General features: G+C 60.0%; 2 protein-coding genes across 8 annotated transcripts in view; one reads left to right on the top strand and one right to left on the bottom strand.

Moving 5' to 3' along the window:
• Lrfn4 (leucine rich repeat and fibronectin type III domain containing 4) lies at window positions 1-3,131 on the top strand. Its single transcript, XM_005384362.2, has 2 exons — window positions 1-1,705; window positions 2,271-3,131. Exons 1-2 carry the CDS (start codon window positions 357-359, stop codon window positions 2,827-2,829), a joined length of 1,908 nt encoding a protein of 635 aa, XP_005384419.1. The 5' UTR covers window positions 1-356; the 3' UTR covers window positions 2,830-3,131.
• Window positions 1-13,620, bottom strand: part of Pc (pyruvate carboxylase) — a 115,492-nt gene that overhangs the window by 8,675 nt on the left and 93,197 nt on the right. For all 7 annotated transcript variants that reach the window (XM_005384365.1, XM_005384367.2, XM_005384369.2 and 4 more), the window contains 9 exons: window positions 13,387-13,522; window positions 13,074-13,258; window positions 12,774-12,939; window positions 12,509-12,654; window positions 12,229-12,346; window positions 11,789-11,940; window positions 10,391-10,509; window positions 8,122-8,284; window positions 5,993-6,175 (listed from right to left, as the gene is read on the bottom strand). In XM_005384365.1, coding sequence (XP_005384422.1) covers window positions 5,993-6,175; window positions 8,122-8,284; window positions 10,391-10,509; window positions 11,789-11,940; window positions 12,229-12,346; window positions 12,509-12,654; window positions 12,774-12,939; window positions 13,074-13,258; window positions 13,387-13,522 — 1,368 coding nt within the window. The remainder of the gene's footprint in view (window positions 1-5,992; window positions 6,176-8,121; window positions 8,285-10,390; window positions 10,510-11,788; window positions 11,941-12,228; window positions 12,347-12,508; window positions 12,655-12,773; window positions 12,940-13,073; window positions 13,259-13,386; window positions 13,523-13,620) is intronic.

Here is a 13,620-nt window from a genome sequence, read left to right as displayed (position 1 = left end):
GAGGGGATAGCACCGATGGGGGAGGGGGCTGGCAATTCCAGGGGACGCCAGGAAAAGGAAGTTCCGGGACCCTCCCTGCTCTCGGCCCACCTCCGCTTCCTGCCTCATGCTTCACCTTGTCCCCAGCACCTGGGCTCCCACTAAATGCTTAGGAAATGTGACCTTAACTCCTGGGGGCCTCCCTCTGCAGCCCCAGCTTTCCTCCCTCCCTGGGGTTCCCCTCCAGCCTCTAACCCAACCCTTCCCCAGGCCAAGCTCTGGAAGCTGGCTCTGGGACTGTGCTCTGGGCACAAGTGGGCACCTGCGCCAGCCCCACCTGTGCCTGGGCTGTGGCCCTTCCCCACAGGGCGCCCACCATGGCCCCACCACTCTTGCTGCTGCTGCTGGCCAGTGGAGCGGCCGCCTGCCCGCTGCCCTGCGTCTGCCAGAACCTGTCGGAGTCGCTCAGCACCCTCTGTGCCCATCGAGGCCTGCTGTTTGTGCCACCCAATGTGGACCGGCGCACAGTGGAGCTGCGGCTGGCTGACAACTTCATCCAGGCCCTGGGGCCACCTGACTTCCGAAACATGACAGGGCTGGTGGACCTGACACTGTCTCGAAATGCCATCACCCGCATTGGAGCCCGCGCCTTTGGGGACCTGGAGAGCCTGCGCTCCCTGCATCTGGATGGCAACAGGCTGGTGGAGCTGGGCAGTGGCAGCCTTCGGGGGCCCATCAACCTGCAGCACCTCATCCTTAGCGGCAACCAGCTGAGCCGCATTGCACCGGGGGCCTTCGATGACTTTCTTGAAAGCCTCGAGGACCTGGACCTATCCTACAACAATCTCCGGCAGGTGCCCTGGGCTGGCATCGGCGCCATGCCTGTCCTGCATACGCTCAACCTGGACCACAATCTCATTGACACACTGCCCCCGGGCGCCTTTGCCCAGCTTGGGCAGCTCTCCCGCCTTGACCTCACCTCCAACCGCCTAGCCACACTGGCGCCTGACCCGCTCTTCTCCCGGGGGCGTGATGCTGAGGCCTCGCCTGCACCCCTGGTGCTGAGCTTCAGCGGGAACCCACTGCACTGCAACTGTGAGCTCCTGTGGCTGCGGCGGCTGGCCCGGCCCGATGACCTGGAGACCTGCGCCTCCCCACCGGGCCTGGCTGGCCGCTACTTCTGGGCAGTGCCTGAGGGCGAGTTCTCTTGTGAGCCACCCCTCATTGCCCGCCACACACAGCGCCTCTGGGTGCTGGAGGGCCAGCGGGCCACACTGCGATGTCGTGCTCTTGGTGACCCAGCACCTACCATGCACTGGGTTGGCCCTGATGACCGACTGGTTGGCAACTCCTCCAGAGCCTGGGCTTTCCCCAATGGGACACTGGAGATTGGGGTGACAGGCGCTGGGGACGCAGGAGGCTACACCTGCATTGCTACCAACCCTGCTGGTGAGGCTACTGCCAGAGTAGAGCTCCGGGTGCTGGCCTTGCCCCATGGTGGGAACACCAGTGCCGAGGGGAGCCGCCCTGGGCCCTCAGACATTGCTGCCTCGGCTCGAACTGCTGCAGAGGGTGAGGGCATTCTGGAGTCCGAGCCAGCTGTTCAGGTGACAGAGGTGACGGCCACCTCAGGGCTGGTGAGCTGGGGCCCAGGACGGCCCTCTGACCCCGTGTGGATGTTCCAAATCCAGTACAACAGCAGTGAGGACGAGACCCTCATCTATCGGTGAGGAGACATCCTGCACACACCACTCAGCCCCGTTTGGGTCCTAGCCACAGCTGACCCTGTGTCCCTTCCCCTGCTTGCCTCCTCTTTCAGCCTTTACCACTTCAACCCTGAACTCTAGGGGGAGCAGCCGCAGGCTTGGCTGCCCAGGGTGCAGGGGGAGGCAGGTGGGCCCTTGGGCAGGAGGTGGCTCAGGCATGGCTGCTGCCTCCCTGACCACCTGCCAGTGTGGCTAGTGTCTGAGGCACAGCCAAGCAGCAGAGACACGTTTTTCTGCCTCTGCTTTTGCCATCGCCTCCCACATCATCCTCTGCTTGCCTGGGGCCGGTGTCGGTACACACGTCTGTCCCTTGGCCCTTCCCACCCCATACTCATGTGCCTTGTTTTTCTGCCTCTGTGAGGGAACACACAAGGTCTGTGTTCTCGGCTGGAGGGGCTGTTCAGAGCCAGACCTGGGAGCACGGGGTGGAGGGCTGTGAATGGGCTGTGAGGTCCTGGCCTTGGGGAGACGGGAGTGGGGCTGGACACCAACACTGGGGCTCTTACCACCTGCCCTTGCCTGCAGGATCGTCCCAGCGTCCAGCCACCACTTCCTGTTGAAGCATCTGGTGCCCGGTGCTGACTACGACCTCTGCTTGCTGGCCCTGTCCCCTGTTGCTGGGCCCTCCGACCTCACAGCCACTAGGCTACTGGGCTGTGCCCACTTTTCCACGCTGCCGGCCACGCCCCTGTGCCATGCCCTACAGGCCCACGTGCTGGGCGGGACCTTGACTGTGGCCGTGGGGGGTGTGCTGGTGGCTGCCTTACTGGTCTTCACTGTGGCCTTGCTGGTTCGGGGCCGGGGAGCCGGGAATGGCCGCCTCCCACTCAAGCTCAGCCATGTCCAATCCCAGACCAATGGAGGCACCAGCCCCACACCCAAGCCCCACCCACCACGGAGCCCCCCACCCCGCCCCCAGCGCAGCTGCTCCCTGGACCTGGGAGATGCCGGGTGCTATGGCTATGCCAGGCGCCTGGGCGGGGCCTGGGCCCGGCGGAGCCACTCTGTGCATGGGGGGCTGCTGGCGGCAGGGTGCCGGGGCCTAGGGGGCAGTGCTGAGCAGCTGGAAGAGAGTGTGGTATGATGGGAGGGGGCGATTCTCCTTGCGCCCTGAGGAACGAGCAGGGTGGCCGGGGGAGCCCAGGTCATGCAGCTGTCTGGCATGGCAAGCCACACTGCCCTGGGCCCCTCCTGGTTTTCATCCTTGGTACCTCAGGCTCCCCATGTACTTGGTGGGACAGGGAGCCCTTTCCTTGGTTCTGGCCTCCAGACCAGGGTAAAGGGACAGGTCCCTCCGAGAGGTGCTCAGAGCCACCAAGGCAGGGGCTGCAGCCACCAAGTGGGAGTGTTGTTTCTGTTTATAATAAAATTGTTGGGGACACCTCAGTGCTGGTCTTGGGTCTTGTCCTGCTCCATCTCTACGAGGATGTCAGGGAGGATGGCCTTGGGGCTGGCAGAGGCATACAAATCAGTGCAGGCATCAAGGCTGGGGCTGCTAGACCCAGCAGAGACGACCCTAGCAGCCCGGGCTCCTGCCCACCATATCTGCCCTCTACGGACAGCCCAGGGCACTGCGTGTCTCCTGGCTGGAGCAGCCGTGGTCTGGGCAAGCCGCCTGAGCTTCTGTACTCCTGCCCATAGCACAGAGGATGCCCTGCCTGGCAGGTGAGCACAGGACATGGCTCATGGTGTGTGAAGCCCAGGTATGTTGTGCTGTGCACGAGCACCTCCCTGACAGCACCCGGCAGGTGGCAGTCTGAGGGGACAGTAGTAGGACCACATTTAGTGACTAGAAAAGGTGGGTGATGGCACAGCCCTCCTGGGCAAAGGGACCTGGTTGGTAACAGCCTCCTGAACATGGCTCAGTAAATGTCACCATGGCTCCCATTAGGAATGGGCCTATTCACTGTCTCCAGGAGCTTCTGGATTTGTAAGATAAGCCCACAGGGCTGAGAACGCCACTGCCACTGTCACTCCAGGGCCACCCCTCCCTCCCTCCCTGCAACCCCATCCTGTCATCCTCCAGGCCTAGTGAGACAGCTCGCCTCCCTGCTGCTCCTTCCAGGCCTGAACTGCTGTGCCAGGAGGACTTCCCTCGAAAGAAGGCCCCAACCTGCCCTCGTCACAGAGAGGTGGCTGGCTGGGGTGTGCGTACAGCCTCTCTCGCACTCTCGTCCTCATCCTGACAGTCAGGCCAGGGCCCACTGCTCTGCTTCCTCTGCTGGGACCACACCCTGACAGCACTGATCAGGTACAGCCTTGGGCTCTCTATTCTGAAGGGGCAGGAGCCCTCCGCAAATGATCTCTCCCAGACACAAGGCTTCTCATTTCCTTATCTCTGTTGAGGACTTTGTTTCTATTTATTTAAACCAGCATCTCTCTTGGTCATTTCCAAGTGTGTGTTCTGGGGCTGAGAAGTAGGTGCGTGTGTGGAGGCCTGGCCTACACACTTGTGTGCACACACAGTGGAAAGCAATCTCCCCTACTGTCCATCGGAAGTGTGTTTCCCTCATGGAGAAATACCAGTGTGTCAGGGGTGCTGTGGCTGTCACCCTGGGATGCCAGTGTCTGCCTTCTATATTTTCATCAAGTTCCTAGATGTGCCTGACCCTCAGCCGAGCTGAGACGGGGCAGGGGTGTCACATGGCTAAGAGGGAGGGAGGAAAGGACAGGCAGTGCGGGAGGGGCCTGAGCACCAGGCTGGAGAGCCAGCATTAGCAGGAAGCTCAGGGTGTGCCAGGAACCAGCAGCCTGGTCTGGTGCACACTTGGGAAGGTCACAGCACCCCCAGAAACCAAAAACCCTCATCCTGCTGCCATTCATGGTCATTCTGTTCACCTGAGATGTGCCTGGGCCTGCTGGGGTATAGGACAAGGGTGAGGCCCTATGGCTCTGGGGAACCAGGTACTGAGGGTGAGGAGGGAGCAGAACAACCAGGGCACAATCACAGGGGGCAGCCAGGGTCACCAGTAAGACAACACAGGATGGGGAGCCCAGTCACCCCCACCCATACAATCCTTCTGACACTACCAGTTATAGGACACCCAGCCAGGAAAGCCAAGCACATGGCAGACAGAGCACAGGGTGTTGGAGTGAATGGCACGACATACCTCTGCTTCAAGTGCAGGACACAGCCCTGGGCCAAGGAGCCCATGTGGCTTCCCACAGAACAGTGCAGACCCCAGTGAACGGGGAGACCGGCCAGCCGGCCCAGCACACAGGCTCAGAAGTACTCCTGCCCACCCTGCTTCCCACACTTTCTGTGCCCTCTGCAGCCCCTTCCATACAGCCTATGGGCAGGTGGGAGGGATGACCATGGGGTCCTGAGGGGACAGCACCATCGCAGCCCGACACACTAGCTGAGCCTCAGCAACAGGTAGGGCTGGAAGAAGCTGTGGGCAGGATGAGGCCACACCCAGCAGTGTCAGTGTGGGCAGGGGAAGAGGAGGGCAGGACTCCCACGGCAGCTGAGGGCCTGAGTCTCTGTCCCCAACCTGGTGCAATGGCAGGTGCTGCCTGTTCAGAGGGCAAGACGGTTTTCTTGGCTGTGACTTCATCTCTAGCTACAGACACTAGTAATGAATGGAGCCTAATGAAGGGGTGGCGGGCATTTCAGATCCTCACTGGAGGGCAACCACCAGCCAGAAGAAGGCCAGCGGGCAAGGCCTGAGGTCAGGGACATGTGGCCAGTCCCTTGTCCTCTCCCTGCTGCACCCACACAGCTGTCCCTGGTGCAACCCTTGCCCTGCAGATACCAAGCCAGGTAAGGGCGGGACTGGTGGGAGGCTCTGACCTCATCACTCATCTGCACAGGGTGGGGGCTCTCACTAAGGCAGCCAAAGAATATCCTGGGGAGTCTCAGCAAAGTGCAGGGTACTGCTCAAACCCAAGGGGTTTGAACTTCCAGGAGGGGCCTGGTAGCCTGGAGCACATACAATAGATAGCTAAGAAATAGGCATAAGAAATAGAGTGCATCTCCCCAAAAGAAGCCACCAGGTGGGAGGCCTTCAGGCCGGGCAGCAATCATCTGAGGAGGGGCCCAGGAAGCTCAGGGACACCGAGGCCTGAGTGGGCCCTGGTACCAAGAGAGTCTACCATGCCACTAGGCTAAGGAACCACTGACCTCAACAAAGTCAAAGCCACAAGCAAAGCACATAGAGCCACATCAGCCGCTGGACAAGGACGTGAATGATCATGGGCTCCTCCAAGGACCAGGGGCAAAGACAGATGGGGCAGCAGCCTCTCACCTTCACGCCTCGGACTCTGAACTCAGCGAGGGCTCGGCTCATCTTGGTGGCGGCTGTGGGGTGGTCTTTGCCATGGGCGATGACTTTGACCAGGAGGGAGTCGTAGTGGGGTGAGATGACGGCTCCTTGGAAGGCAGAGGCGTTGTCAAGGCGGATGCCCATGCCCTCCCCACTGCGGAACACCTACAGCGACAGGAAGCAGAAGTCAGCAGCTGGGCTGAGCTCTGGGGTCACGGAGGCTCCCAATCCACCCACCAAGTTTTGCTCTACTGCTGCCAGCAAACCCAGCACAGCCCTCAGAGTCCCACATCACTGCTGCCTCAGATACGGCAGGGAGGGAACAGAGAAGCTGAGACCCTGCCTACCCCAGGGCTGGTGCACACACAGCTAGAGTGTGGAAAGGGGACCTGGCAGGCAGGGGCCAGTCTCACCAGCCTCCTGCCCCGTCTGACCAACCTTCTACCCTTGGATCCCTTTGCGTGTCCACCCATTTGTTCCCGGAGCACATGTAGAGCACCTACCACCAGCCAGATGCTGTGGCCACAGCAGCTAAACCTAAGTCTCTCTCAGGCTGCCCAGCAGGAGGAAACACAGTCTAGGGATGGGGACACTGCAGACAATGAGCAGAGAGAGGAGACAAAGCAGGCTGACCAAAGGGTGTTTTGGAATAAAGGGTGATGGGGAAGGCTTGATATGACCCCTTCCTTCTCAAAGGCGAGGCTGGGAGGAGCAGGAGGCAGAGAGGAACACAGACAGGGACGGCAGCACCGAGGCGGAAGGAAATCCGCCGAACGTGAGCAAGGCCAGGTGTGAAGGGCTGGTGTGGGCAGCCCAGGAAGCCAACCCTGGCGGGACAGGTCAGAGATGGAGGACACGGAGGGAGGTGAGGGCCTGGGGAGATGGCTCGGGGTGGCCCCAGGTGACTGACACCCTGGTATGTGCAGGTGAATGCTTATGACAGCACAGGGACAGAGGTGGGGGGGCCTCAGGTCATGATGGGAAGAGGGGGACGGAAGGGCAGCCCCGAGGACCCGGGGACACCCACCGTATCACCTTTCTGCTTCTAAGGGGCACAGGCCTGTGCTCAATAAAGAGGAACTTTATAAAATATTTAAGGGTGGACACTCAACTGTGAGCAGGAACCACCAGCTAAAAATACTCTGTGGTGAGCAGGCTCTGAGCAGCTGGCCATGGACATGGAGGGGAGAGAGGCGGCGCCCACGCAGCTGGCAGCTGTGGGCCAGGCCACGGGCCATGCTGGCCAGCCAGGCCCAGCAGACAGGCTGTGGGGCTGCGCTGGCCTGGGGCCGCCCGCCCCCCAGGGACTCTGAAGCTTCCAGAAACAAAGGCAAGCCATTGACCTGCAGAGGCCCACAGGCCCTGCTGCTCGGGAGCCCGCCCGCCCCTGCCCCATTCCATCCTCCTTCGCCTCCTGGTCTCAGAAGCCCAGCATCCTGCTCCCACTTGACTCTGGGGCCATGGGGAGGGGCTGCTGCTGATGCGCGGGACCCAGGGGGGGCAGGGGCAGGGGAGGCGGGGAGACGGGGAAGGAGGGAAGTTGCTTTCAGAGACTGGGCTTCAGCACCGCGGTGAAAGAGAAGGCAAAGGAAGTGCAAGCTCTGGACTTCTCACTGCCCTCTGCGGACCTTGCGGACCGCCCTCACTCACCCTTGACAGTTTCCTGAGTTCTGCTCACCCCCAACAGGGACCTAGCCCTGGGGTCCTACTCTGCCAGTCACCACCCCCCCAGAGGGCAGGGTGGAGGCCAGCAGTTCCAGCTCTGTCACAGAGAGGCTTTGGGGCTCCTGAAGTGCTGAGGCCCTGGGGTTTGAGCATGGGACCCAGCTCCTTGCTCCACCACAGTGGTGACCCCATTCCTAGGTGATTCACCAGCTGGTTTCTCCTGGCCTTTGCACAGGCCACTCTCTTCATGGAATGCTCTCCCCTTGCTCTAGGACAATGCATAGCTCCCATGTACTACTGTAGGCCAGCTCAGACCAGTCTTCAGGAGGATTCATCCTAACTGCTGGGCCCCTAGGCAACCTGGTGCCACAGACCCAAGTACCCTGGAGAGGTAGAAAGAATCTCACACCAGCTGAGGCTGGAGTCACTATCAAAACGTCATCTACCTCGATGCGGCCTGTGTCGGGCTGGAAGCTGCGTGCAGGGTCCTCCGTCGTGACCCGGCACTGGATAGCGCAGCCGTTGATGCGGATGTTCTCCTGTCGCAGGCCCAGGTCAGGCAGGCTTCGGCCCTCAGCCACGTGGATCTGTGCATGGACCAGGTCCACACTGCAGGAGGGGACACAAGGGAGGAAAGGAGGCTGATGCAGGGCACTGCAGCAGGCCACTCTGATTAGTGGCTCTACCCGCCCCTACCCCGTTCCCACTAAGGGATGGGGACAGCAGTGGAGGTGCACTGCAGTGCAGCAGCTGGAGGTTGCGTGCAAACAGAGGCATTCTGCCCCTTACCCCCACTGCCAAAGCTCCCCATCCAGGGCTCTGCCCTGGGGTGTCCGACCCCGGAGCCTGCCTCTGTGAGCCAAGACTGGAAGCCTTGGCCCAGGAGCTCTGTAGGTTTGGTCTGCAAATGAGACCATGGCATTAGAGAGCCAGCATGGGTGGACACTCTTACCCCAGGGCCTGCATCCCTGCTAGGCTGTGCCCGAGCCCCCTTCTGGGGAAGCTTTCAGAGCACAAGGCTCCTGTGTATGTGGCTTTAGAAGCTCAGCCTAACTGCCATGCTCCTAAGGAGATAACAAATACAAGTGGAACAGCTGTTAAAAAAACAAGCCCTTGAGGTTTTAAATTTACTGTCACTGACGCTTATGGTAAAGAAGGCCTAGAAACTACGCAGGCAGGTTTTCCTCCATGTTGGTATCACCTGCTGCTCCACTTCAGAGCAGCGATCGTGACCATGCTGTGCTGCCACCTCTAGGCGCAACGGACCAAGGCTTCCATGTTCCATCGCGACATTTGTGTTCCCATCCAAGGACGAGACTGAGGGCCTCTAACCTGCGCTCCACACAGCTGAGGTCCTGGGGCAGCCGGAACCCTGAGCTGTGTGACCCAGAACCCTCGCTCCAGAGCAAACAAAGCCATCATCCTTATGAGAGCAGCATCCAGGCAGCAGCAGGATGAGGACAATCTCACAGGTCAGAGCATACAGCTTGACACCTGCCCCGACTCTACCCCTAACCTCGGAGGAAAGTGCTGGGCTCGGGCACCTGCCGGGCAAAGGCGGCCGCCCTGGGGCACCCTCTGTCTTGGGGCAGCCAGCAGCTGGGGAGGAGCTGGAGTCAGGCACATTCTGCGGGGAGGTGGGCTGGCCCAAAGCCAATGCTTAGTACTTAAATGGTTCAAAATATGTATCTTGAAATAAGGAAAGCCATTCTAATTGCTGCTTACAGAAAAGGCAGATTTTAAAAAGTGTCTACACCCAAAGCTTGTGGGAGAATGCTATGTACTTTTCAAAAGCCGTGAGGTGAGGTGTTGCTTACCCTTTGATCAGTTAACCTTACTAAAGGTGATCTCCTTATATACAGCCACAAAAATGTTCATGGACACACCTTGTACCACAAAAGCCAGAAAGGACTTGACTTCCTAACAGAAGGTGACATGCCTGAGTTTTAAAATATACAGATGGTAGAATACTATGCAAGTCATTAAAGGTGTTTAGAAAGAATAACGGCTGGGGGGAATGCCTTCAACAAATGGTAAGTTTTAAAACAGGATAAAAATTCTAGCTGGGCATGGTGGTGCACACCTGTAATCCCAACACTCTGGGAAGCTGAGGCAGGAGGACTGCAAGTTTGAGCCCAACCTGGGTAACTTGGAAACTTAGACCCTGACTAAAAATAAGTAAATTTTTAAAAAGGGCTGGGGATAGAACTTAGTACAAGGGCTGTGGGTATCTCCAGTACCAAAAATATATATATAAAACATCTTAACTGCTTCAAATTATACAGCTTTTTTTTAAAACAAAGGAAACACTCCAAGAAACTAAGAGAGGGCACAGGAGATACAGTGCAGCTCGAGGCGGGACAGAGAAAGACTGGGTTCCGGTTCCCGCAGTGTGACACGGATGAGACTCTTAACGCTGGGCCTCCGTTTCACCCTCTGAAAACGGAGGCGACGCGCCCCTTCCTCACAGTGCCTGGCCCCAGGCACACGTCAGCATCCTCATTTTGAAGTGGGGGGCCGAATCATTTTTATTTGCTCCTTTTTATTTTTACAGTAACCAGATGATACTTATTTTATATATTTTTTTAAAGTTGAGTCCCTGGATCTTTCCTTGCTCTCTACCATAGTGGAAGCAAGTGCACCCCAGCCACTGCCCTCAGGCGGGGCAGGTGATAGGAGACCCCTTGCTGCCCCTCCCGCCCGGCCCACACTCACTCTGTGATCTCCTCGGTGACCGTGTGCTCCACCTGCAGGCGGGAGTTGACCTCGATGAAGTAGTGCTTGCCGTGCTTGTCCACCAGGAACTCCACGGTGCCAGCATTCTCGTAGCCCACCTGCAGGGGCAGCCGGGGTGCAGCTAGGGGGGCGTCCACAGGGGCCCACCCATAACGTGCCTTCCATGAACAGCCTGTGGCAACTCTGCCCACAGACGGATGGACAGGAGCTACCAGCCCGGCCCCAGAGCCAACACCCAGGACACAGGACACTTTCCCTGGAGTCTGTGAGGCCCGCACCCTGGTCTCTTGGCCTGCCTGCCCCTCGGACCTGCAGATCTGGGCTTCCTGGACCCTGCTGTCTGTGGAGGGAGTTTCAGGAAGTTCCTGTCTCCTCCATGCTGTCATCACCTGTCATCCTCCCAAGAGATGTCACCTGAGAGGACCCAGCACATGATGGCTTTCTCAGACTGCAGCCCTAATTTGAGTTTCACTTCTAATGCTGCCAGCATCACACCAGATGTACATGGGCTTTCCTAAGTCCCCCGTGAGTGTCAGTGGTCTGGGCAATGACCACAGCAAGGTCAAGGTGAGACCGTGCCTTCCCAGCTCTGCAGGAGGCCCTGACTGACCAAGCGTGGCCCTGCTTCCACTGCCGGGGAGCTACGGGATCATCCGCTGTCTGTCACCTATTCTGGGCCCAGGCTATCTGGGAGGGCTGAGGTGGTGCAGCTTTGGAGGCCCCGGAGCCGGAACCTAGGACAGTGTGGCCTCGTCTGGGTGCTAAGGAGCCAGGCCCAGGAAGATCAGAAGGCAGGGCCCCCGCCACGTGCCTGCTGGCACAGGTCATTGCTGGGGTGGATGGCTCAGCACCTCCTGCCGCCGCACACTCCAGGGCTCCCCACTGGCATGCCTAGAGGCACAGAGGCTGGCAGAGGGCGTCAGTGAGGAAGTGGATGTGACAAATGTGATACAGGGGAAGTTAAGAGTGAGCAAGCGGGGGTGGTGTCTTCATTTTGACAGAATCTATGGGTCTCATCCCCTTTATTCTGGTGTGAGCTGGAGCCAAAGAGAAGCCCAGTCCCTGTGTGTGTGTGTGTGTGTGTGTGTGTGTGTGTGTGTGTGTCTGCACGCGCACACACACGAGGAAATGGCGGGTTTGTCTCCTCCTGCTTCTCAGCCGCTCTGGGCTCCAGGCCTGGCTGTCCCAGGGAGAGGGATGCCAAGGGTCCTCTGGCCTCCCGGAGCCCCCTTCACCCCTGCCCTCCTGAGAGGGTCAGCTTGGTCTCTCTGCTCCCCAGTAGCCTCTCCACAGGGCCCCGCGGGTCCCCGCCGTGAGGCCTGCCCTGGGAGAGGCTCCTGCCCTGCCCTGCCTTGTCCCAGGAGCACCCTCCCTCACCTGCTTAGCAAGCTTGACAGAGTCACTGGTGAGCCGCGTCCGAAGCTGGGGGTCCAGGTGGGCAGCAGGGGCAATCTCCACCACTTTCTGGTGCCGCCGCTGGATGGAACAGTCCCGCTCATACAGGTGCAGGATGTTCCCATACTGGTCCCCTAGGACGGATGGTAAGGGGGACTCAGCCTTTTCTGGAATCCAGATGCCTCTTGGGTTGCCCCCCTACCCCCCATCTAGGCACTTTGGCCAGACAGCGCCTCCTTGCTGTGGAGGGTGGCAGCTAGCAGGGGAGCTGGTGAAACCCCACTGCCCCTTTCCTACGTGCTGTCCCTGGAAGGACCTGTCCCATGGGCTGGCAGCTGTAAGCCAGGAAGATGTCAGCTCCTACCCCCTGCTGCCTGGGCACAGCATCCCAGACTGAGGCTTCAGGGAGACTCCCCACTCACCTAAGATCTGCACCTCGATGTGGCGCGGCTTCTCAATGAACTTCTCCACGAACAGCGCTCCATTCCCGAAGGCCGCCAGAGCCTCAGAGTAGGCCCGGGTGTAGTTCTCCTCCAGCTCCTGGGAGGGCCAGCGAGGCCAGACAGACATTGGTGCCTCGCCTGGTGTGGGCCTCCGCTAGGACCCTGCCCACTTCCCAGAGCCCTGCGGGGGTCACATCCTGGACCAGGTGGTCTGCCCGTCCTGCTCCCGGCCCTTGGTGACATCTGCACCTCTGCTCACCTCGTAGCTGTGCACGACCCTCATGCCACGGCCCCCGCCCCCATAGGCGGCCTTGAAGATAATGGGGAAGCCGTAGGTGTTAGAGAACTCATGGGCCTCGTGTAGGGAAGTGATGGGGGCGTCCGTGCCAGGGACCACAGGGACACCTGTTGGGGGACAGGTTTAGGGGGTTCTGTAACCAGCTAGAGTCCCTGTCACACCTGCCATGGAGAAACACTCCTGCTGGCCCTTCCCTGCCAGCCCCTCACAAGGAGCTGTGTGTCACCTGCAGCAATGGCGATGGCCCGGGCCTCCACCTTGTCTCCCATCTTGCGGACCACCTCTGGGCTCGGCCCAATGAAGCGGACGCCAGCATCCTGGCAGGCTTGGGCGAAATCTGCACGTTCAGACAGGAACCCGTAGCCAGGGTGCACAGCGTCCACGTTGTTCTCCTGCAGTGGGACAGGAGGGCAGGCGCCCCTCAGTCTCTGTGGCCTCCTCCTCCGCTGCCACCTCCCCTGCTCAGCCCCACCACCCCCACTCCCACAACGCAGGACCCGGCCTGGCTGCGGGAGGCCCCGCTCACCTTGGCCACCTTGATGATGTCTGGGATGTGCAGGTAGGCCTGCACCGGCGTGAGGCCACGGCCAATGAGATAGGCTTCATCCGCTTTCTGCCGGTGCATCTGCCCCGTGTCCTGCTCTGAGTAGACAGCCACAGTGCGGATGCCTAGCTCCGTGCAGGCCCGGAACACTCGGATGGCAATCTCACCTGCGGACAGCGGCGAGAAGTTAAGACTCCTGGGTCCCTAGAGAAGCAGAGGGGGCAGGGGCGGGCAGAAGAGGAAGAAGCCGAGGCTGAGCTGGCCCGTTTTCCACTTGCCAGCCTGGAGGGCTCACCTCTGTTGGCCACCATGACTTTCTTGATGGGCTTGTACTCTAGGCGCCGGACATTTGGGGAGGCAGCGGAGGCAGTGGAGGTTCGGCGAATCCCCAAGAGCCTCAGGCCCCCTTTAACTGTCTGGAACTTCAGCATCTGGGGAGGGCAGGCAAGTCCAGGTTAGAACAGCCTGGGCCACTGAGGCCCCTCAAAAAGGGAGCATCCCAAGCCGCACACGGAGGCCAGCACCACCC

Source organism: Chinchilla lanigera, unplaced genomic scaffold (assembly GCF_000276665.1).
Source record: "Chinchilla lanigera isolate Chin_1 unplaced genomic scaffold, ChiLan1.0 scaffold00021, whole genome shotgun sequence".
NCBI classification, from domain to species: Eukaryota; Metazoa; Chordata; class Mammalia; order Rodentia; family Chinchillidae; genus Chinchilla; species Chinchilla lanigera.
Note: the sequence above shows the minus strand (reverse complement) of the source record. Positions and strands in the feature narration are given on the sequence as shown.